The sequence below is a fragment of the Tursiops truncatus genome, chromosome 8 (genome assembly GCF_011762595.2).
Source record: "Tursiops truncatus isolate mTurTru1 chromosome 8, mTurTru1.mat.Y, whole genome shotgun sequence".
NCBI lineage: Eukaryota > Metazoa > Chordata > Mammalia > Artiodactyla > Delphinidae > Tursiops > Tursiops truncatus.
In genome coordinates this window covers 73,454,351-73,480,734 of record NC_047041.1, presented here as the reverse complement: position 1 = coordinate 73,480,734, position 26,384 = coordinate 73,454,351, and the positions used below count along the sequence as shown (strand labels likewise).

General features: G+C 38.3%; 1 protein-coding gene across 2 annotated transcripts in view; it reads right to left on the bottom strand.

Moving 5' to 3' along the window:
- The window catches only part of NELL1 (neural EGFL like 1), an 869,596-nt gene that overhangs the window by 192,670 nt on the left and 650,542 nt on the right, over nt 1–26,384 (bottom strand). For both annotated transcript variants that reach the window (XM_019947892.3, XM_019947894.3), the window contains one exon: nt 19,420–19,515. In XM_019947892.3, coding sequence (XP_019803451.2) covers nt 19,420–19,515 — 96 coding nt within the window. The remainder of the gene's footprint in view (nt 1–19,419; nt 19,516–26,384) is intronic.

Genomic DNA, 26,384 nt, shown 5'->3' with positions numbered 1-26,384 from the left:
AGAGTGAAATCTGCTCACAACTTTATAGTGTACAAGAATAGCTGTCAATGAGTCTCAGAAGAACGTTTCTCTACCTAAAACTCTACAGAATAGACAAAATACACACACACACGAGTTCTACATATATTATTTATGCTAGCATTCTGTGACAAACGGTGTAACATAGTTGGAAAAAAAAAAAACAAACGCACATAGATCTTAGAAACAGAAAGCCCTCGGTTTGAATTCCAGTTTACGCATCCTTATTGGCACTTAACCTTAGGTGATTTTCTTACATTTCCTAGGCTTGTTTTCGTGATTGCAATTTGGAGATGAGAATAATGTCTAATCCTGTAGATTGAGTGTGAGCATTAAAGGAGTTAACTTAATGTAAATTGCTTGGAACAATCTTGACACAGGCAAGGTATTCAATAAGTGGTCGACATCTTGCCCTTGTATGTCTTTGCGTACATATGATTTCCATTCTGATAGTTATCACTATGATTTCATCTAGGCTGCTCTACTGTCCCCAGGCCTTGGTTGGTTTCCATTCTATTGACCATACTACTGAAACCAGACAAACTCTTAAACACCCAGACCTGAGAGGGTGCCCTACAGTGAACGGTACTACTGGGACAGCGTGTAAAATTACCCAACAATCTTCCCAACCTCACACCACATCAACACAAAGAGTCTATATCGAAAAGTTGAAATCATCGATTTTGTAGTCAGTTGCCTCTCAGTGGTTCCTCCCCATCATACACCTCTCATCATGTCTTGATCTTAACCTCATTAATCCATTATAATATTTTTGTGAGATTCTACTCCACCTACCTTACTGCTGATAGAGCGTAAATACATCTGAGTTTAGAGAGATTCTTATTTGTGTTTCTAATGTCAGCCATCTCCTGGTGACTAAATGTTTTGTGAATATTATGCACACAGCAAATATATTAAAAAGTACATGTTCTTTTTAAAATGAATGTATTTCTGGAGTCACAAAGCAAGGCTCTTGTCTAAATAACTTGTTCATCAGCCACAGGATTTCTTTCAGCTTTACCATTTTCTATTCAGCACCGACTGTCTGCAGTTTAACTCCTATTTTCTCATTGAACAAAGTGTATTCAATTTTAATTATCTTTCCCAAATTTAATTTTGCTCTTCTGTGCCCAAAGCTATCAAAGCTTTTGACCCCCAGGTCTTCCTGTATTATTTCTTAGTTCGCCCTGGTATTTGTAACTCCACTAAGGACCATCTGCGGATTTAATTAACTTGAATCCTCCTTCTTCCGGATCATTAATGAAGTTGTTAAATAAGTCTGAGCCCAGTGCTTATCTCTATGGTATCTTGATGGTCCTTCAACCCCAATTATGTACTAAATTTCCCTTTGCCATTTCCTCTTAATTATTTTCCCTTGGTCATTTCCCAAGCCACTGAAAGGTCCACTTCCAAATCATTTGAAATTACATTTCAAATGAAATTTCATGTGAAATAGCTCTTGATTTTTTTTAAAACCTGACTTAACTATCCTTAGTGGAAAGGCAATTTATGGCCACAATTTCCAAAACATCCTGCAAATTTAAAGAAATAACTCAAACATTTAACATCATAAATAATGCTCTACTGGTCTTTGAAATTAGTCAGATACTGTACTTCCAGATAGGGGAAATGTCTGTCTTTCCAGGAAGCCTCTTCTAATATTTTTTTAGGGAGAGTAATTTTTTTAGAGAGGGATACTTATAAATTAAATTATATCCCTTCCCCCAATCTTCTCTTTTCTGAAAGAAAAATATATTTTATATCCTCTAATTCTACATTCATTTATACTACTGTTATTGTATATACATTTTCATCCATGGTTTCTTGTGACTCTTCATTCATGAGTCAGAAACACTTTTAGAACTGAGGGGCTAAATTCCAATTAAAGATGCTGGATTAAATACTCACATCTACCTCTACTTTCTCCATGAAACACTAATAAAATAATATCAAAGACAAATTATGAAGGCCATAAACCCTCAAAAGGCAAAGGACATTGGAGAAGAGACATGGGCAACATAATTTTGGAAGCTGGAAAAGAGGTGGATGAGAGTTAACTCAGTCAGAAGACCTAAGGAAAATGACTCATAGCCTGCAGTGGGGAAGCCAGAAAGCAAGGTGATTTACACCACAGAACACAGGAAGTGGTGGCATCAGGTATCTCTGGCACTGCAGGGAATAGTGAGGCTAAAAGAGGAAAACTAATTGGAAACTAGATAAAGAAGCAGTTAGACTCCTCAGAGATGTTCCCTCACCCCAGCCAGACTCCTGGCCTTTCTCCTGCCCCAACAAAGACTGGAGTTTTCTTCTCAGCAGAGGGTACCACAGAAACTGGAAGACAGTTGAGAGCAAAGATACCATACTGAAAACGGGGGATTCAGTGGAAATACACATACTGAATTTTGAAACCCTTTGCCTTATCCATCCCACCTGGCTCTCAGAACGCTAGCAACCAAGTATAATTCTTCCAGAAATTGCATTGATCCCTTCCATTAGACTGGAAGAATCTTCTCTGAAAAATCTGAATAGCTCAAAAGAATAAACCTAAAATCATTTATATCAATATCACACATAGGTAAACTGAATTTTCAACCAACTTTTTAATGTCTCACTCACAAAAATAAGCAGATAGCCAAGGCTACTAGATGTCTGAAAAAATACAAAGATAAGAACAAACTAGAAGAAAAATAGTCAATTTATAAAAAACATATTATATTAAGTAATAAGAAAAAAATTTTAAGAGTAATTCTTGCTATTATCTCTGAAAAGGTGAAAGAAGACACTACCTACAAGAACTGGAAACAATATAAAGAGAACACTCAGAAAACAGTAATAAAACAGGATAGTAGAAATAAGTAACAATAAATTTGGAAGTTAAGTTTGAGAAAATATCTACACCTCCCAGGAAAGGAACAAAAAGTGAAATTAAAAAAGAGAAAGATAAAAAATGAGGCAAAGTATTCAAATAATTAGACCAATCTAAAGGTCTGACACCCAAATGATAGGAGTTCCAGAAATAAATAACAATGAAAATTCAAGGGAATAAATCATCAAAGAACTTTTTTTAAATCCCAAAAACAAACCCAGGAATTTCCAAATTCAAAGAATCTTGAAAGTTCCCAGTACACTGTTTTAATAATAGACCCTCACAAATGTACATTTTCATCAAATTTTATAACACGAAGGAATAAAGTTTTCCAGAATCTTCCAGTTGTCATACAAATGATCAAGAATAGAATGGCAATGTACTTCTCAAAAGTTACACTAGAAAATATAATAATAGTTATTCCTATAACATTCTAAAGAAAAATGCTTTTTAACCTGAATTTCTATATCCATCCAAACTATCAAATAAATGCAAAAGTAGAGTAGAAACGTTTTCAGACATGCAACATTTGAACAATTTATCTTCCATGCACACTTAGGAAGCTAATTAAATATCCGTCCTCTAAATAAGGATGTAATGCAAAAAATGAAAAATAGACAGGATTCAGAAAACAGGAGATCCAACGGAAATGAGATGATGTTGAAAGGTTATCCAAAAAATCCCAGCTGTGCTGTACACCTAACAAGCTTCCAGTGTAGAATGGAAGAGGTCAGAAGGCTTTGGAAAAGCTTTCTTCATTGAGTTAAAGTTGTAAAATATAAAATATATTTGAAGGCACTGGGATGATAGTATTGGGTTGGCCAAAGAGTTCATTCGAATTTTTCTGTAACATCTTACGGAACATCTTTTTGGCCAACCCAATATTATTTGAGGAATATCTGAGATTGAATGGATGTTGAGTGAATAAAAAACTGAGCAAATAAACAATAACAAAATGAGATAATAATTAAATCCAGGTAAAGCAAGCATTTGTACAATACAGGAGAAATAACCATAGCTAACTCTGCAGCGTGCGTTAAGATATCATAGAAATAAAAAGATAAAAATACTGACCTAATGAAACTAAAGAAGAAGGAAATAAGAAGTGTTTGTGTGCGGTGTGTATGTCGGCATGTCTGTGTGTGTTGTGAGTGCACTTTGAGTGAGAGGTTGAAAAGATATAATTCTTCATCTTCCCTGGTGGTCAATAGATAATGCCTAAAACTGAGAAATCACAATATTATGAATGTTTTATAATCAGAGATGTAGAAAAGAAAATGATTGACTCTGGAGAGGAGGAACGGAGTAGGATAGGAACAAGAAATTGTTGTGTTTTCATAGCTAATCATGTAGAACTATTTGCCTTTTAAAACTGGGCATTAGAAAAGAACAGGCAGTGCCTTAGAGAAAAGGGAAAAGGACCTGACTAGATACTTCATAAAACAGTAAAAATCAAATGGACAATAAGCATACATGTTCAACTATATTAGTCATCAAAGAAGTGCAGATTAAAACCAAGAATATAATACCACAACAGCAGTGTGGCTAAAATGAAAAAGATAGTAAATAAGTATTGATAAAACTGTGGTGCAATTAGAATTCTCATCTGTGTCTACTGGGAATATAAAGAGGTACAGCCACTTTGAGAAGCTGTTTGTTTGGCAGTATCTATTAAAATTGAACCCGAGCATATTCCAGTAATTCCATTCCTAGATATATAGATATATGGAAATACTTGCATATGGTAACCCAAAGCCATATACAAGGATTTCAGTCTGGCAAAATAAGCAAAAGTAGAAACAATTCAAAGGTCCAACAATAGAATGGATAAATACATTTGGCATATTCACAAGATGAAATACTATTCCACAATGAGAATTAAATAACTGCAACTATAAGCAACACAATGGATAAACCTCACAAATCTATTGTTGAGCAAAAGAAGTCAGACACAAAAGAGGACTTACAATTTGACTCCACTTGTAATGACTTTCAAAAACAGGCAAAACTCTTCTACAGTGCTGTAAGTCAGGGCAGTGGTTCCTCTTGGTGGGGTCTTGGAAGAGCACAGGAAGGGGTGCTTCTGGGATGCAGTTAAGGTTCTATTTTTCAGTCTTGTTCCTGATTTCAAAGATGTCTTCAGTTCTTAAAAATGCATTGAGTGATATACTTATCTTTTGTGTGCTTCTCTATCTACAGATTATATTTCAATAAATGTTTATTAAGTTTTTTGTGAGTTTTCCAGATCTCCTGCTTTTCCCTCTTCCTGCACCCTTAGGATTATTTCAAGTCTTGAGATCACCCTTAAACAAAAGGGGATGAATGTGACATTTACCAATCAAGGGTTTTATTAGATAACATCTCGGCTAATTATTGCAGAAACTGAGGAGAGAAAGGGAGAGTGATTTAAATAAATAATTACAGAACTTATTTTCCAGGAATACCTTCAATGATACAGACAGCTGGAACAACAGAAACCGCCCATTGCACTGTAGAAGCAAATTCTGATCTCCAACCTAACAGCTGTTCAAGCCTCAGTTCCCTCGCCCATAAAATGAGGATAATAATAGTATTTATCCTATAATCCATTTAAGTACTTGTAATAGTGCCTGGTACATAGTCACCTCAAAAATATTGACTACAGGTATATTAATAGACTGAAAAATAGGAAAACAGTTTCTGCTCAGATGCCCAGCACTTGAGTGCTAACTACTACTAAATTATAAGCAAGATGGTTCACTTAACGAAAATGTATTCACATTAAAATAAGTTTTCCTTGAGAAAAAAACTGGGGGTGTTAGAGCAGGGAAAGATCTGCAGATATGTATATAACAGACTTCAGATCTCTCCAGAAACTTCCAAATTGTTGGTACACTGCTTACCTGCAAACGTCTGTTCAGACATCTTGTCTCCTTCTGATTTTTAAAATGTCATTACTCTGAGGATGTGTTAAGTCATGCCCTAACATGTTCAGGGTTTTTTAAGAACAATATTTAGGCATTAATCTCTGTTGGAGTGGCATCAACACTGGGAGGTTCACATTGCCTTTATTCTACTTCAAGTTCAAAGTCTGGAATGGTGGAAGTAAAAGACGCATATTAGAATACCAGCTCAAGGCTGACTGACTGGATGAACGTAGAAAAGCCATTTTAATCTCTATGAATACGTTTCTTTGTCTGTAAGATGGACATGAAGCTTACTTCACAATGCTTTATTGGGGTGTTCTAAAAACAAAGTATCTTTGAAAGAGTCTGTGACTATAAAGAGCTATATAAATATTGGCTACAACTGATAACACAGCTCTCAAATACAGAAATTATAAATGACAGTCTCTGCACTGTGATTCTTTACAATCTACCAGTTTATCATCATCTACTATTTACTAATTAGACTTTCTCCAGTTCCTGCTACTTGCACGCCTGAGAAGTTATATAACTTGGTCAATGCCACACGGTGAGTGGTTGAGGCAGTTCATCTCAAAAGGTTACGCTGTGCCCCACTGTCCTAATTCAGGAAGGCCCTATGAGTAAAAGGCATAACAATGGCATTCTTCTGGCACTTCCAAATTCAGCCTACATATTAATGAATTGGAGCTAAGAGACGTGAAGACTCCTGTAGGAGGGAGGCAGGTGGCATGACATATTAATGAACAGAAACTTAAAGAGCGTGGAATTTTAAATCACCACACAAGAATTCAAGTCCCAGCTGTCCCCCTTCTTAGCCTTGAGCAGTTTCTTTAATCTCTTAGCCTCAGTTTCCTCATCTGTAAAACCAGAATGATGATAATACATCCTCCATGGAATTGTTATGAGATGAAAAGAGAGATGATACAGTTCCTGGAAACATGCATTGGAGACTGTAAAGATCTATACCACATGAAATACTTCTATTACATTAGTCCCATTCTAAGGAAGAGGGTATCAACTGAAGTATAACGAGGAAAGTTAGTCTCTCAGACCATCACCACAGTGTCGATGGTATATAAAGGAATCACAGTGGCACGCTCAGAATTCAGAGTTTAACTGAGAAAAACAACACACAAGAGATGAGCTCTGACAACTGTTAAAGGTAATCAGCCTTGCCTTTTGGAGAAGGGCAGCAAAGGACAGTGTTTAAAACCCAGAGCTTTGAAGCACAAAGAACTGTTCAAATTACATCTGACACTTCCTAGCCCTATAATCGTGGTCATATAACTTTACAGTTCTTAATCCCAATTTACTCGATAAATGACGATAATCATCAATGATTCACAATTTCTGGCATGTATACTAAATGCCAGGCACTATTCTAAGAGCGGGGCTATAGCGGCAAACACCGACAACAATCTCTGCCATCATGGTGGTCAACTTTCCCGTGGGAGAAGAAAGAATAAGCAAGATAGATTAATGATATATTCAGTGTCATAAATGGTGATGAGTGCAAAGAGAAAAAAGAAAGAAATCAGAGAATGGAGGTGATATTGATTGGGGCAAGATTTAGGGTTGCAATTTTAATAAAGTGGTAGGAAAGGCCTCACTGAGACTGACAGTTGAGTAGAGACCTGAAGGAGGTAAAGAAATGAGCCACCGAGATATATGGAGAAAGAACATTCCAGAAAGAAAAAACACCAGGTGCAAAGAGCCTGAGATATGCTTATATGCTTGAAAAATGGCAAGTGGGAACAGTACAGAATTATATAATGAAATTAGACAAGCAATACAGGTTTGGAGGGTGCTAATCAGTGCCAGACTTCTGGGTTATAGTATAGTGTGTTAAATAACATACTATAATATATGTCAAGCACTCAGCACGCGTTCTAGCCTCAATTAAGGTCCAGCCTAAGCATTAAATAATAGCTATGCAGGTTAAACAGTGCGTTCATCATTCTGACTAAAATCTCAGAGACTGGAGAAGTATAACTACTGCAAGAGACACTGAGAAAAATATGTAGAGAAAAAAATGTAAGCATGTCTAAAATGCTAATCCATGGAGTTAGTGGGGAATGCGTAAGTGACCATGGTATTTCCACATAACTGGAGACCAAGTAGCTGGAAAAGTTAAAGCTTGCTATTGGGTATTTGAGATCATTTATTGAAAGAAGAGCGCCATAATAACTTGCTGACAGTAAATCAAAAAGGGCTTAAAAGTGCAGTTCGCAGTTCTTTGACTTTTCTAATCAAGTGGTCCAATCCAAACAGGACTACGTGCCAATTTAAGAACCAGGGAGGGGCCATATCTGGGCAGGCTTACCTGGGTCAGGGGTATGTTAAGACAGGCTGGGGCTTGTCTATGGGAGGAAGGAAGGACTTGCTTCTCCTCCTGAAATGAACCATCTAGTTTATGTCTATTAATGTTTTCTTCATAGATGCTAATGCTTCTTTCATCCAGAAACATGTTATACAGATCCCATATGATCTAATTTATATTCTTTGTCATTAACACCTTGAAGTGGGAAGAATAGGACCAGGAAAGGGATGGAAGAAAAGTGGTTAGGACATAGGCCATTTTGGTTTGGAGACACTGTGGGTTAATAGTTGCTGAATCAAGTTAATGTTTTATAGGGTTTTTTTGCGTGGGGCAAGAGAAGTTAAACATATATGCTGGCTATGCTACAGGGATGGGTGGTAGGAAGAAAGGGGAGAGAAAATTAGTAAACATGCTATTAAATGTAATCCATTTTATGAAAGGGAAAACCAAGTTGATACAGAGCACACAGGAAGGGACTTACCGTTAACTAGGAAGTCTGAAAAATATTTTTGAAGAAAAGCTTAAGTTAAAATCTAAGTAAGGTAACAAGGGAAGATGGGGGCTGGATACGGTGGGAGGAAGAAGGAAGGTGAGGAAAGAGAAGCAAAGAGTTCCAGGTAGAGCAAATACCCTGGGTGGAGACCTGCAGTAAGAAGATCATTGCTTCGGCTGTATAGCACAGGGAGATCAGCTCAGTGCTTTGTGACCACCTAGAGGGGTGAGATAGGGAGGGTGGGAGGGAGGGAGACGCAAGAGGGAAGAGATATGGGGATATATGTATAGCTGATTCACTTTGTTATAAAGCAGAAACGAACACAACATTGTAAACCAATTATACTCCAATAAAGATGTTAAAAAAAGAAAAGAAAAGAAGATCATTGCTTTGAGAAAATGTAAAAAAGTTCAGTTTGGGAAAAATTCAAGTTATTGATTGTAACTTGAAATGGGGAAGGGACTCAGAGAGAGTCCAGGTTGGAGGGCACTCTAAGGGCACTGGAAACCATTTCAGGTTTTTTAGCAGGAAAATGATTTGATTGCATTTGCATTTTATAGGGATTATGTTGGCTGCAATTCAGCAGAAAGAACCGTTTTTTGTGTGAGGAAAGAGCAGGACTTGGGACCTGGAGATTTGCCTTTTGCTATCATTCCAAGCAAAACCCAAATGACAGTGGTTTAGACTAGGCAGTAGGATGGAGAAAAAATAGATTGTGGTAACAGATCGAATGGGAATGTGAGGGAGAAGAAAACATCAAGGGTATCTCTGATTACATATGATCTAAAAATACCAGGGATGAAAGTGTGTGATTGACAACAATAATTTTCTCATTCTTCCCAAGATATGTCATGATGACAGTATCATGGCTTTGGAGACTAACACAAAAACTTAAAGAGATTCTTATTAAAGAATCTATTTATTCAACAAATGTTTTGGGCAGCTGCTATGTGCCAGGTGTTGCCCTGGTCCCTGGAAACACAGTGACAATAAGATAAAACAACTCTTGCCCTCATGGAGTTTATATTCTGGCTGGGCAGTTGGACCAGACAAAACAACATTATCATATCAGAGAGTGATACGGGCTCTGATGACCATAAAAGAGTGACAAGCAGGAAGAGATATGTTATTTTAGTTAGGGGTGAAGGTCTTCCTGAGGAGGTAACACTTGAGCAGAAACCTAAATGACATGAGGGAGCTGACCATGAAAATATCTGGGGGAAGAACATTCCAAGCAACCAAACAGTAAGGAAAACATGACTGGAAAACAAGGTATTCAAGTGAGGGGGAGCACAGTGAACAGTGAGGACAGAGAAGGAATAGGGAGTGGGGCTCAGAGCATGAAGAGTCTTGACCACTGTAACGACTTTGACTTTTATTGAGTGAAAATGGAGAGCCATGGAGGGTTTGGAGCAGAGCAGTGTCTCCATCTCACCTATTTTTTAGCAATGTCCCCTTGACTACCATGCTAAGAAGAGATGATAGCTGTACAACAGTGGATGGGAGATGAGTTAGGAAGCTTTGGCCATAACCTAGATTAAAGATGATGATGTCATGCACAGGAGTGGTAGTGGTGGAGATTATACAATGTTTGGGTTCCAAATATATCTTAAAGGCAGAGCAAGGATTTGGATGTGCTGTGCAAAAGAAGGAAGTCAAAGACAATTTCAAGGTCTTGATCCAGAGAATGGGAAAGGGTAGATTTCATCATCAACTGGAATGGGGAAGACGGTGGGAGGAATATTTTGAGAGGGAGCAGATCATGAGGATTCTAGATAATTAGAGACCCTCAATAACCAATCTTTTCCATTATAGGCACACCTTGTTATATTGTGCTTTGCTTTATTGTGCTTGGAAGACATTGTGTTCTTTACAAATTGAGGGTTTGCGGCAACCTTGTGTCAAGCAAGTCTAGCGGGACCTTTCTTCCAACAGCATTTGCTCACTTCCTGTCTCTGTGCCACATTTTGGTAATTCTCACAATATTTCAAACTGTTTCATTACTGTTACATTTGTTACAGTGATCTGCGATCAGTGATTTTTTTTCCTTTAATTTTTTTTTAATTGAAGTATAGTTGATTTATAATGTGCTAATGCAGTGATTTTTGATGTTACTACTACAACTCACTGAAGGCTCAGATGATAGCATTTTTGAGTAATAAGTATTTTTTAATTAAGGTACGTACAGTGTTTTATTGAGACATAATCCTACTGCATACTTAAAAGACTACAGTATAGTGTAAACATAACTTCTATACGCAAAAAACCAAAAAATTTGTGTGACTTGCTTTATCGTGATTATCACTTCATTGCAGTGGTCGGGAACTGAACCTGCAGTATCTCCGAGGTACGCTTGTATTTTAATTAATATCAGATATTGGCGATCAACATGTAAGCCTGTATGTGTGTTACAGGCAGAGAGAACATTACAGGCAAAAGCTCCGAGATTTGAAAAAATAAGGTGCATTTCAGTGACCAGAGTAGTTTAGAATGGGCTGGGATTTAAGATGTATGTGGAGGAGAAAGAGGAGATAAAGCTGGAGAGGTAGGCAGAGGTCCAATCAGGGAGGTCATTAGATATCACGCTATGGAAGATGGACTTTATGTTGTAAGCACTGAGGAGGTACTGAAAGGTTTTCTTAGCAAGATTAATAAAATAATCTTCCAGAATCTCCCCTTATGGACTCAATCTTCTTGGCTAAAATTGTTGCCTCCCACAGATAACTTCAAGGTCTCTATTAAACTGGAGAATGCCTTAAAACCACATTAGCCCACCAAGCCTGAAACTTCTTATCTTTTCAACCATCACCAAAATGAATGCATAGATATTGCTATTTGATTCATCATATTTTGGACCCAAGCGAACATCTTCGGGCAACTTACCTTTTCTAATCAGTGGATCCTATTAGGAGAGAGTGATGCAAATTGCAAGAGTTTACATTCTTTTTCGGCCAAGCTATTGGCTTCAATTAGGCTTTTTCCACATGATCTACAGTGCATTAAATATACTTGGATCGAAAGAATTCTTGGATACTAGTTACCAGGGAACATTTGCAATTTCTGGGCTCCAGTCGGTCCTATTTTTACAGAAGCCTGGATTTCCTTTCTGTTCAGCCATTGTGCTTCAAGTTACAAGGGTGTTTGTATTTCCCAGGGCAGAGGATTAAAAATGAGCCTATGAACCAAACTCCTGACTTTCACAGTTCAATAGTACGAGCTTGCTTGGGCGGGGGAGGAAGAACCGTTTGTCATCTAAATAGTCAGGAGTTATTTTCTGCATTACTAACTAGACTAGGTAATCCCTAATAGCTTTCATGTATTTGATGAGGAATGCCAATCCATTAAAAAGATTGGTGCCCTTTACTTTGCTTCTGGAAAGTGTGCTGAGAAAGCTACTGGAAATACACAAAATTTCTATACTATACTATTCTTATTAATGGCATTCTTATTAATGGCCTTTCTCTCCTCCATCCCCAGTATAATACATTTTTACTTTGGTGTCTTTTAAATTAGATTTCAACTGGAGCCATTACAACTTGTGATCTATAAAATGAAAAGACTGGACCATGTGAAATTTAGGGTCCTTGTGTATGCTCATTTATTCATTTACCAAATATTTGTTGAATTCAAACATAATAGGATATTAAAACTGGACTTTTCCTATGTTAGAGTTCTGATACATAATAATGCTATGTTTCAAAGCTGTATGCTAGACTACCTTTATAATACTTTCAAAAATCAGCAATGCCTCCATTAACCATTAACCATCTTCTTACATTAACCATTAACCACCTTCCGGCTCTGTAAACAAAGACCTAGAAATTTAGCAAGGCATGGTGATGAGGCCAAAAGTGAGAACTTGGTTAGAGAGAGAGATTTGGCATGCTTCCAGTTCCAGGTCACCCTTTCTTTTCTTTTTGCAGGAAAGAGGGGGAAGAACATCCTCTCTCAACTCATCCCAGGGCGACAGTCTTCAAGCATATCTAGAAATGTCCCCTGGATGGTTAGGGACAAAGCAAATTATATTTGACTTGTACCCTAAGAGCCTAAAAGTTAATGCCTGGGTCTGGCACTGCCTCGGTCACATAGCAGAGGAAAAAAAAAAAGACCACATTAAGAGAGGGCTGCGCTTGGACTGAAGGAGGGGAAAAGTGTCTGCTTTATTGGAATCCTACAGAAGAGCATCAGAGCGTCACCCTAATCTTATGTTAATCTTGCAGAGCAAAGGAGCCACAACAGAGAAGTGGCCTTTCACAAGCTCAGAGCTACAGAAGATCAAAGGATCGTCATGTCAAGGGAACTTCGTTTGGAAGTAATTCGTGATCAAAGGCCCTTACCAAAACACCTCACCAAGGAAGAACCAGCAACTGCGCATCGCTCGTCCAGAGGGCCTCAACACTAGAAACCCACTGTACTGGTTACGTGAGACCTTATCCTCTTTCCCACGAGATTATCTCACCCAGGATAAGATTCCTGACACCTATGAATTTTAAAATACGATACTGAAAGAGGAAAAGAGAAAGTGTCCACATCTCCTCAGTGCAGACTTCTCAGACTGCGGCAGGGACTCTACCAAATGCCTTAAACAGACTATTTCATATAACCTTACAATAATAATATGCAATAAGTAATACTGATATCCCTTTTTTAGTGGCGAACTGAAGCTTGCAAACATTATGTATATCTGATCTAATCTCATCGATTCTGGTAAATAGTGGAACCCAACCGAGACTGACCTAGAATGACGTCAGAGGGTGTGTTCTTACTCCTATTTTGTTTATTCTCTTCTCACCTTAGGTGCAACAAAGATGTTGAAAGGAATATATAAATCAATGCCCATCATCAAGTAGGAGAGTACGGTTTATTACCCACAGAAGAACATAAGGTATTTAGCCTTGCATGTAATCTGTTAGATTTAATTGCCCTTGAACACAGGTAATACGAGCTAGAGGCAACAGGTTATTGGAAAGTGTGTAAAATTTGGATTCAGTCATGCATGGGTTAGAACCACAACTCCACTACTGACTGGCTGAGTAACACTTATACACATCCTCATATATGTTCCCTAGGGTGGGACTAGTTGCCTCACAAGAAATAACAAATGCAAAAGGTTGGGACTCATAATCCATGGGTAGTGGGCGGAAGTTTCACTTCACAGAGGCTACGTAATTCATGTCAGATCAAGTAGCAGAACACAGGCCTCTGTCCTTCCGTCTAGAAGTCTTTACACTATCCCAGGCTGCATCTTTATAGTCCAAATCGCTGTTTGTGAACAGAAGGCATAGCTCCCTACAATTATATTGAGATGACTTGAAAACTTGCTCTGTACCAAGGAGATGAGAATGAAAAATGGTTTCAGGTATTTTTCCAGATGTCTGAAACCTGGCAAAATGGTGAGCCTGGCAGGACCATGGACAGGGTTTTGAAATTGCTCCAAAGAGGTCTGAGAGTTCAGTGACAACTCCATTTTGGAGCCACTGAGAAGCGTGTCACATCTTTAGTTCCATTTCTCCATCACGGCTGAAAAAAATAAAGTTGAGCGGGTGGAATTGAGAAGAGGAGGGGAACGAGATACTATAGGTTCAGCAGCTGAACCCAAGGCTGAGCTGCTTTAAACATGAATGATCTCAGTGCTGGTGGGTTTGGGCTCCTCCCATTCTCCGGCACAATGCCTCTCCTCTGCCATTCTCTATTTCTGGAAAGAACCAGTGCAAGGAATAGTTCCTCAAACAAATTTATACTCATCTGACTTTAATGAAATTTTTAAGAGGATCTGCATGTCTCCTTTTTTGGTGGGTTCAACTGGATGGGCAACTCAGAGAAAACTCAATTCCTAGTACTTCTCTTTTGTATGATGCCACAAAAATCCTGCTTACTCTTTCCTGGGCACCTGTTAGCTACACAACAATAGCAGCAACATTAATAACAGAAGCTGCTATTTACTGAGCATGCGCCATGTGTCAGACAGCCTGAGAACGCTCGTGCTAAGAAAAGTTAAATAACTCTCCTAACTGCTGTGAATTTGCACTAATTCTCCTCCCAAATGCCCTCTCCAGAGTCCTGTTATACCTGGCAAGGAAATATCCTCTTCTCCACTTAGATAATGGAGCCACTATCCACCCTTGTGAAGACTCGTACAAAAATTTTCTCCATGACAGAGGGGAGCAGAGCAGTAGCAAATAGAACATTGGTAGAGCTCCATCAAAATTGGGGCAAGATTTAAAATTTGGAAAAATAGACAAGTTCTTTCTTCTGACCATTCTTTTTACTTGGTGGATGGACAATATACTCAGGGTAAACTACTACCCTCTGCCTATATATCTACAATGTCCTGAAGCACAGGGAAAAAAAGAGAATAAATTATCCTGCAAAAAGTCGTTTCCCTTTAGGAAAGGTTAAAAGGCCCCAGTCATTGAGAAAAATGAAGTTCTTTTCATGAATTTTAAATTCTCTTTATGTTAAGCTTTTAAAAAATCATTTCTTATTACAAATATAATTTATATTTATTGTAGAAAAATTAGAAATTTCCGATAAGCAAAATAGAAAAAAATAACTAGAAATTATACTGTGAATGCACAATACTGTTCAACTTTTTTGCTATTTATTGATTACCCAGAAATAGAAACAGACTCACAGGTACAGAGAACAAACTAGTGGTTCCCCAAGGGGAGAGGGCTGGGGGAGGGGCAAGATAGGTGAAGGGGGTTTAGAGGTACAAACCACTAGATATAAAATAAATAAGTTACAAAAACATAACGTACAACACAGGGAATATAGTCAATATTTTATAATAACTTTGTATGGAGTATAGTCTATAAATATGTCAAACTACTAGGTTGCACACCTGAAGCTAATATAATATTGTTAAGTCAACTATACTTTAGCAAAAAAAAGAATTTTCTAATTACAATAAACCCAAAGTACTTCTAGAACTCCTGAAGAGATGCTTTAAAAATGATTTTCTGTCTCCTAAAAAATGCTTATATTTATATTTAGAAATATAAATATTTATATAAATATTTTATATTTTAATATTAGACATATAGATATATAAATTTTTAAAAGCCTGCTTAAAATGCTGCAAATATCCTACAGTGCACAGGACAGCCCTCTGCAATGAAGAATTATCTGTCCAAAATGTCAATAGTGTCAAGGTTAAGAAACCCTTCATTAGACAAGCTTGCTACCTTATATTTAATCTCTACTTGTTGCTTGCAAATTTGCTTAATGCTAAGTAGAAAACATTCACTTCTTAGAGGATGATCCTATGCTATTTTATGGTAAGCAACATACCTCTGGATTTAGTGTAACTCTTTGATTTTATATTTGAAAAGCCTCTAGGACGAATCGTATTGTTTCGTTTTGTTTTGTATTTGGCTCCTTTACGTCAGTGTGGCATGATATCCTTTTAGCTCTCTAGGATTACAAAGAGATTTCACTGGCGGACCTTTTCTATCCTAAGAGTAACACAACTACTCTTCTTACTGGCTCTTCACTCATCTCTCTCTTTACACATCTCCATGTTAGATGTGAAACCAAATCAAAGCTAAGGGCACAGAGAAGGAACAAAGGGTAAGAGAAGAGCCAGCGTAATACGTTGTCCAGAAACCAAGGGAGGTAAAATGTTTGCTTATCTTGAGTGGGGTTATGAAAAGTGTACATTTACTAAAATCTTATCAATGTAAAATAAATGCAGAGTTGTTCATCTCTGTGTTACACATCAAACGTGAGTGGAATTTTCAAATTCACTATGTTTCAGATAGGCATTTTCTTTTTCAGTGATTTAGCTGAATATACTTGAATTCTGAAAGGCTATCACAAGCAATGAATAAAAACAGTAATGGGGGGCGGGGGGCGGGGGCAAAAGAAACATTTTTAAAACTAAATGTAAGTGGATTCTATATAGCTCAAATGGGACCATTTAATTAGCCCTAAAATTAGAACAAACCAAATATGACATTTAATGTAACCATGCCATTAGACATTCACAATGCATTTGTATTTCCCCTTTGCACCTTGTGTCTCAAGGTATCTAGCATCACTATTCAATGTCAAGTGGAATTATTTAATGTTTATTGCTGACAGTGAGCACCACAAAATAATTCTGACAAGATATGGAACAGGCTTTTAGTGTTTGTCCTGTAATTCACCTAGATCCCTTGCACACAAGTGATTGGAAAAACATGTACTTTACGCTATCCATAAAAAAATCTCATAGAACTAGAATATTGGCCAATATTAAATGGAATGGTTTTGCTACAAATGGAGGACAACATCACATACAGAGAAACCTTATTTTATTCTTTTTTTTTTTTTTTTTTTACCTTATAGCAACTGTATAAGTTTTCAAGAGTAAGTAATTCTCAATCTCAACTTTAATATTTATCTAGGAACCAATGACCTGCCAATGTCTGTCTTACTTTTGCCTCTGGTCTTGATTTTCTCCTCTATCTCGCTTTTTCCTGTTCCACGTTATGGACCAGAATGTAAGCACCGATTCAATCAGCCACTTATTGAGCAGAGCAAAGGAGAGAGGTCAAATCAGCAAGCCATCAGAAACCATAACTGATTCTTCCTGGGCTGCCACTGACTCTGGGCTGCCACTGGTCTAAGATCAATGCTCTCCTCCAATGCTTTATGATGCAAAAAGAATAAGAACTTTACAGTAGATACTCTGGTTAAATATCACTATGACAAGATAAAAATGACTGGTTTATAACAAGCAACCCGAGGTGCTTGGTGAAAGTGCAGGCTCATGGACCCTCCCCCAGATATTCTGATTCACCAGGAGCCCAGATTTTACAGGAAGTTCAACATTATCCCTTTGAAACACATGCAAGGGTTTAAAATGTAGTTTGTGGAACACAAGTTGAGTTTTATTCTCAGTTCTAATACGGGCTCCGTAGCATTGCTTAAGTTACTTATCTACCCAAGCTTTAGTCTGCCATCTATAAAATGAGCGTAATAATATCTATCTCTTTTGTTCGTTCTTAATATTAAAATAATCATTTAAAAGGTCTCATGCATAATTAGTACATGATAAATGGTATATCATTAGTAATATTAGAATCCCCCATCATCAGCATTACCATCATCACCACTCTGTCTCCATTAATTCCTGTATTCTAATTTTAGGGAAACATAGCAGTTTTGGAGGAAATACTGAGAAACCTTTAGATTTTTTTTTTTTTTCATTTTAGAAAACTGAATTAAAATCAAATGCACTGCAATATGGTTATGTGTGCTAAGTGACTTTGCTTTTGACAAGAATCCTTCAGTTCCATGTGATAATTCTCTCATGCTGCTCGGAGGCGGAACTTGGCTCTATATGTCTTTTTTTTAAAGACAAACCAAGTAATTATTATTTAACAAATGTGACCTGATTTGTTGATAATATCACAAAATATGGAAACAATGATGCTCATTGTTGATTTCCTCGTTGAATAATTTATGTAGTTAAATTCTGACATGTTCTTAAAAGGATCAGGCTGCCTTATAAATACACAGGCAGTGCAATGTAATATGTCAAACGAGTTGGGGTATAATAAACAGGCTCATTTAAAAAATTTATTATTTAGGGCTTCCCTGGTGGCGCAGTGGTTGAGAGTCCGCCTGCCGATACAGGGGACACGGGTTCGTGCCCCGGTCCGGGAGGATCCCACATGCCGCGGAGCGGCTGGGCCCGTGAGCCATGGCCGCTGAGCCTGCACGTCCGGAGCCTGTGCTCCGCAACGGGAGAGGCCACAGCGGTGAGAGGCCCACGTACCGCAAAAAAAAAAAAAAAAATTATTATTTAAATTCAGAAACCTTTAACATGAAGGCAAGGAAGCAAGAGCTTTGCTTAGATCTTTGGCATTAGATGAAAACATACTCCCCCTCATCTAATAATAGGGATAAGGACTATAGCACCATATTGCCATCATGCTATTGCTCTACTATGAGAAGTGTCCAGTGTGACATTCCAGACTCAGAAACACATAACACAGTGATTTTAACCTAATGAAGCTCATGGGAAAATACAATGAAATACTCAATTTCACATGGCATAAACCTCTTGTTTGCACTGATACATACACTGCCACTTTGGCACTGAATGTCAATTTCATTTACACACAGGTAGGAGGACTTCTCCAATTAATAAAAGAGCTAGATTTCACCAAATAGTGCCCAGTGTAAACACTACATTTACTGCAGATAGAAAGCTGTACATAATGGAATCTTACCAATACTAATTGGCTTATATTATCAGGTCCATGAATGATAATGTTCCTAGTAAACCAATATTATAATAAAATCCCAAGCACACCAATAAACCTGCTGCTGGGGTTATTTAATGTGCTTTTACACAAGGAGCATGTGGTTCTCATTTAGATTCCGTGGGTGCCGCAGATTGCTAGAACTCCAGTGGTTGCCTGTGACGCTACCCAATAGAGGATTAAGTGGAGCTGGTCAGTTTGTCAGCCTTTATCTCTAATTAGCACTAAAAATGCACACTGCGAACGGAGGCAGAGAAAAGACTCGACCTTGCTAAATTAGACACGCTGGAGGGAGGGCAAATGAAGCTCTATTTTCAGAAGGAGGATGCCTATTACACAGTCATCAAAAGGTACCCAACTTTAGGAGAGCCACATCCACCATCAAGACATAATGTATTAAGTCAACCCGCAGTACTATAGCTCCAGAGGAAGAGCCTCCATTCTCTCTGAAGCCTAGTCTCTCTCTCTCTCTCTCTCTCCCCCCAACCCCAACACACACACACACACACACACACACACACACACACACACACACAGAGACACACACCAGATGAGGTTACCTTTCTCGCAGCGGCTTCCTGTGAATCCAGGAGGACAGACACATTTGTTAGGAGCCACACATGTTCCACCATATCTGCAGCCCTCTTCGCAGAACGCTGTCACAAAAAGATAGGGGATTTCTCTTAGATAGAATGGCAATAAGGAAATTCATGGTAAATAGCATGGGCATTGAAACAATTCTTTCATTGTTGCACAGGGAATACATATCTATGTTGACAATATTTAAAAGTCACGGTATACAAAAAGAAATAAATGAAATAATACCTATTTCACTGGTTTACATCAGATCAATTGAAATAATGGATATAAAGTATTTGGTGCTAAATGGTAGCTAGTATGAAGAGCTCTTACAGTTGCTATTAGTATGATTATTGATATATTTGAAATCAAAGAATCAATTGAGGAACTAGAAAGGACAGGGTTAGGATAAAGGCAAAGGCATTTAAAATACTGTTTGGTAGATACTCTTTCTTACTAAGCATTTTTATTACAATAAAAATACTTTTACATTTTTTTAAAGATTTTCGGTAGTCAAAACAATTTTGAAGGACATAATAAATTTAACTAAGTGCTTACTTTTGAATATTTAAGATGTTTCCAACATTTCTATAATAAAAACAATGCCTTGTCCTTATAGACAAAATGTTTAACACATCTCAAATTATTCCTTCAGGGAAAGTGCCTCAATGTACGAATCCTATTTCAAGGGGTATAGACTTGATAAAGCTTTTTGATAAACATCGCAAAGTCATCCTAAGGCCATCTCCGCACTACCCTGCTAGCCTTAGATTAGTTCCCCTTATTACACACTAGCAGAGCGTATTTCCATGCCCCTTTCCTTAGCAGTTTTAAATATAAATGTTCATTTATGCATAATTGATTACCATCTCCTCTTCCATCCACTGGACTACAAGACCTATCATGGCAAGTACTGTGATTATTTTTGCTCCCCGTGGCACCATAGTCTCAGAATCTGAGGCCACAGTAGATGCTCAAAAAATATTTGCTGAATGAATTAGTCTGTACTCTGCAGGTTGTTCTGACAGGAAAACACTTGTTCTCACAACTGTGCAAGAGTTCCATCTGAATAAGTTATTGTCAAACCCTGCTGGATAACCAATAATTTTATGTTCTTAACCTGCAAAATTTCTCATTAATGAAGATGACTGCAACTTGTTAATGCAGGATTTCTTTTATTCACATGAGAGCTCGGTGAGCAAATGTTTTGATTTTTAATTGCAGTTGGAAAATGTCACCCTGGAAAAATGTCATGGTTATGTTTTGGCATCATCACATAAATAATATGGGTCTAACTTTAAAAAGCTCCATTATGTCTTTAGATAGCTGAATGCTAGTTCAAGTAAATAGAACTTCTCACAATATTGTCATTTTCCACATCATTTGATGTCCCTTGGATGATTTAACATTCTGTAGTTTAGCAATTAATTGTGAGCTCCTCTCTTTCTGCCAGAGGATATATAGTGTGTATCTGGGTATTCGAATACCATTTCCTATTTCCAGCATCTCAGTACCCTGAGACTAAGAAAAAAAAGCTTTAGACAATATCTACCTTGGTATGTTCATCAGAAACCAAATGCATATAAATATATGTATACAAATGTATATGAAATCTCTTGTCCCCCAAATCACACATTGTGGGCTCTGGTGACAAACATTTCAAGTTAGGTATTTAGAGTAGAGCTCTGCATCGAAGTTAACAACAGAACAAGAAACATTTTTTGCAAGCTAAGAATGACAGATGCAAATCTGGTAAAGAAAAGTTTCAAGCGGCACCCAAAGAAGGCAGGGGCTTGGAAGCAGGAAGCTCAGCCTGGGTTTCTCTGTGGCACAAACAGCACTTGATCCAGATCTGTGTACACACATGTGCGCACGTGCGCGCACACACACATCAGCAGACATGGTTGGGAGACTTGGTGTTGTTTTATAATACACGTGTGCTCTTGATTTACTCACCTCTTAAACAGAAATGATAACAGATTTTGTGAAGAAAGCATACGTTTGTGATGTTCTAAGAATGTGCAGATAGAATAAATAGGATGCCATAAGGATAAAATGAGTCAATATTTGTAAGGGACTTAAAATAGTGTTTGGCACATAGTGTTAAGTATTTCGTAAATAAAATTAATTGGTTATGACTGTGAAACTTGTACAAATTGTCTAATACACAGACAACATAAACCCATCCTATAAGGTGTTCAGCTTCACCAAGATGGGTTTAAGGCAACCCTTGCGGAGCACAGGCTCTGGACGCGCAGGCTCAGCGGCCATGGCTCACGGGCCCAGCCACTCCGCGGCATGTGGGCTCTTCCCGGACCGGGGCACGAACCTGCGTCCCCTGCATCGTTAGGCGGACCCTCAACCACTGCGCCACCAGGGAAGCCCACAACCCTTGTTCTTTGTGCTTGATTTAGTTTCTCAAAAGAGTAGTAGTAGGCCTTATCATCAAATATCAGATAGGTGTTACTGTTTCCAAATAAAAATGGTGAAATGGGGACTCAGAAATCAAGTGCCCTCTGTAAGCTGCACAGATGATAAGCAGCAGAGCCAAGATTCAAACAAAGACTTGTTTGGCTTCAAAGTCTTACCTCCTCTTTATAAGATACAGTGCAGATTCCCCTGCAATCTGGTATTCAAATAGGCAGGTTTATTCCCTTTTTGAATAGTCTCATAAGGGCTAAGAGAACTGACTACAAATTGGAAGAAAACAATATCTCCCAAATTTCACACATTGCATTGAAGAAGGGGTGTAGGGAGTTGTGCAACTTCATGCACCTATTACTTAAACTCCATTTTTGTCCATTTTAAGTCACATTTCACCCAATTGCACATACTGCTTCTATTGGAACTTATCTGGAATAAAGAAATTCACTGCCTACTTGAATCTTAGGTAATATGCCAAAAATTTCAAAAAAAACACAAAAGCAAATTAAAAAGGAGCATGTCATCCAAAACTTAAGCTACTCTGGAGAAATCAAGATCAGTGCGAGTTTTCTTTGAAACCTCATAAAACATCAAAACACACTACTGGATCCTAGTCTAAAAATTGTGCACACATTATTTATATCTGGATAGGCCCTTCTGGATCAACTATGAACCTAGCATTTCTTCTGGCACTCATAGGACCTATAATTTGCACGACATGACTTAGTTGATGGCATAACCAGAACAAGAAGCCAGGTCACCTTCTATACCTCTTTCTAGCTTATGAGAAGACAGGATGGTAGAAACCACATGGTCCAAATCCTTGCTCTGTATTTATTAGCTGTGTGACCTAAGCAAATAATTTCACTCCTCTGGACCTCAGTTTTCTCAAGAGCAAAGCAATAATGATAATAATGAAAACACCATGCTGTGCAGGTTAAATTAAACTACCAACGTAAACCACCCAGCACAGGGCACTGCAAGTGGAATAAGCTTAAAACTGGATGTGACTGTCTTAACTTACCACCAGGCCTTTGCTTTTCCAAATACCAGTACTATAACGCACCAGTTCCTCATCTAGATTCTGGAGATGCAGCGGTGAAAGATCCCTATGCTATGGTACTTATTCTTTAGTAAGGGCTAATTGTCCCTCCTTCGTTGACTTGGTGACCCCAGCAGTATCATGTGGTTTGCCATGGGACTTGGAATCATAGCTCTTGTGCAAACTCAGAAGAACTCAGGCACCATGGGTGTGTCACTCCTTTGTCGACCACTTTCTAGATTCCGAAGTATGGCTTGTAGACCGCAGATATTCAATGAGATTACAAACTTGAATCTGTCATTATAATGGCATTTGTTATTAACTGCTACCCTGGGGGAGATATTGGATCAGATCAACTCTAAAATGGTATGATTCTATTTTTGAAAGGACTCTTCCTGCTGCGCAATAAAATAAATTAAAAAATTCAAAACTGAGGGTGTTTATCCAAAGAAAGACCACTTTTTTTTTTTTTTTTGCGGTACGCGGACCTCTCACTGCTGTGGCCTCTCCCGTCGCGGAGCACAGGCTCCGGACGCGCAGGCTCAGCGGCCATGGCTCATGGGCCCAGCCGCTCCGCGGCATGTGGGATCCTCCCGGACTGGGGCACGAACCTGCGTCCCCTGCATCGGCAGGCGGACTCTCAACCACTGCGCCACCAGGGAAGCCCAAGACTACTTTTTATATTTAAAAAATTATTAGCATGTGAAACAAAACTTGGACTTTAAGGGGAACAGAATGAGAAACTGGGCTTGCGGATGCCAGGTTTGTGGATGCCTAGTATTATCACCATGTGCTCAATTTGACAAAAATAGTTTTACACTAATAAAAAAAGTAATAGCCCTCCAAGTTCTAAACACTTGGTATGATACTCTTAAAGTATAACTGGCATATATTTAATTTCTAGGGACACCCTGTATTCTGAAAAAATAAGGAAACATATCAACACCATCTGGTAGAGGTAAACCCTTTTCCCTCCCTCCTGGTTTCCTTGAGAAAGCATTTTCCTTAAGCTCATTTCTGCCCTCTCTTTGCCAGCTTTGCTCATTCTGTCCCTGGGGAGGTAGAGAGATTTATTCTATTGGTAAATTTGGAAACAATATATATGAGGATGATGTCCCTTGGGTTGGGAGAAACAGGAGAATGGGCTGAGAAAAACTATCATTAGGAGTGAGTAATATTTACATTTCTAGTTTTATTTTCGATGGTGAGTTAGTAGGTGTGAATTTCATTATTAAAAATAACTATCAAGATATCAAAATAAATAAAAGCTGGCCACCATGGACCAATGGTTACAAGGTATCATAAACCAAAGATTATAATTAATTTGACTATATGCACCTAAATTCCAAAGGGGGGGGGAAATATTTAACATCTGGTCACGCTCAGTAAAGCTCCATGCCTACCTCGCTTCTCTCTTGGGAGTGAGATGCCTTCAAATGGTATCAATTTTCCTTACTTCCCTGATGATGCCTTTCTCCCTGGGATTCAGTGGGTAAGCTGGTCTTATTCTGTGTTTATTCTTAGCAAACCAGCTTGACTTACAGACTTAAACTCGTGTTCTCCAATCCAGCCTTGTCAATAATAAAGGTGAGATCACCCCCCTCCACCATGTCTGCTTTTTGGTTTATTCCTCACCTTGTTCAGAACAAAATATTTATCAAAGATCCCCTCAAACATTTTGGTTGTTACAAGATGGCAGGTAGGGTCAGTGTGCTACTGGCATTTGGTGGGTAGAGGACAGGGATGTTCCTAAATATCCTACAATGCACAAGACAATCTTGCAGAGCAAAAAAATTATCTGGCCCAAAACATCAGTAGTGTTGCAGGTGAGAAACTCCACTCCGACTTTACACAATTAAGTCTATGGAGTACCTCCATGAGTAAAATTAGGTTATTTTAATCCCTTTTTGCATCCTCCCAAAGTCTCCCCTCAAGGGTGTAAAATATAAAGGTAAGAGTGAAAACCATCCAGATAGCTACCCTGATATATAAAACCAAACATCCAGATGTCTGCAGTTCTCACTTTTCATCATTCTGGCCTCAAGCACACAATATACTGCATAACTTAATATTTAATTATTGGCCCCTAAATCACCTTCACTCCTATCACTTACTATTTGTGTTTGTATCTGCGGCTCTGCTAGCCTTTTCCACTCTTCTTTTCAACAGTATTAATAATAATGACAACAACAGTGACAGTCAATTCCATTTATCGAAGACCCATTAAGTACCTTATAGACCTAATATTCCATTTCATCTTCACAGCAATGCTGTGCATTTCTCACGCTATTCTCCTTTTCAGATGAGAAAGCTAGCTTAGAGAAGTAAGGTGAGTTACCAAAGGTCGCACCACTACTGAGTGGCATCCTGGGTTTCAAGCTCAGTCCTAACAACGTCACTAAGCAGTCTCCATTTAGGGGTTAGCCACCTACTCTGTGTAGATAATGTGCTGAGTGCTGAGAAGTCTAAAAGGAGACATGAAAATTGCCTCCATGCCCAAGAAGCTCACGATCGAGTAGCAGAGAATGGCACATATAAAACCAAGCACATTCAAATGTGATCTGTGCCCCTGTAGCAGTACGAATAAAGTACTGAGAGAACGTGGAGAAGAACGTGATTAACTGTGCCTGGTGCACCTGGGCAAAGCTTTGCAACAGAGCTGGCATTTGAGCTGGGCCTGGAAGAAGGAATGGGATTTTTGCCAGGTGGAGAAGCACAGGAAAAGAGACAGTTCAGGTCATGGTTTTGTCCTGCAGAAGGTAACAAATAAATGAAGAAAATGAACAGGTGCTGACAGCTCACATCAAGGTTAGAGATTGAACATTAGAACAGAACACAGTAAGCCATGTGGGGAAGCAGGGGCGTTTTACAATCTGTGAGCCATCCTCCCCATCATGCCATCTCTCATCCACTTTCCAGATTTGTTACCTACCTTAAGGTACAATAGTGTCTTGCCTGGGTATCTGCATATAGACTTTTCCATTTTTCTATCCATTATTCTAGTTGGTTTAAAACAGTGCTTTGCTGATCTTTTTTTATTACACTAAATAGTTAGCAATAAGTTTTACATCAGAAACCCCATACGTACACACACAGACAACCAGAAATATAAAATGTACTCCTAGTATGTGTAATGCGTTCTGGTATTTTCTATCATATTGCCTTGCATTATACTGTACTGTACTGCCTTCCATGTATGGTATTGTATTATATTCTGTTGTACGTAATTTATAAATGCAGCTATGAATCAACGACTTGCTTTCCCAACCCACTAAAACTGCGGTTTAAACCGCAGTACTTGTTTCATACATTCTTGGTGATAGCCGCATTTTTCTAGTCCATTGCATTTTGTGATAGGATGTGGGCATAGAGTCACTTTTAGATTAACCTTGAAATCTTCACATTGAGATGTTGGTTTTAGCTCTAGAAAGACTGAAAAGATAAGAAAATGTCTACAAGTGTTATTTTCTATGGATGTAG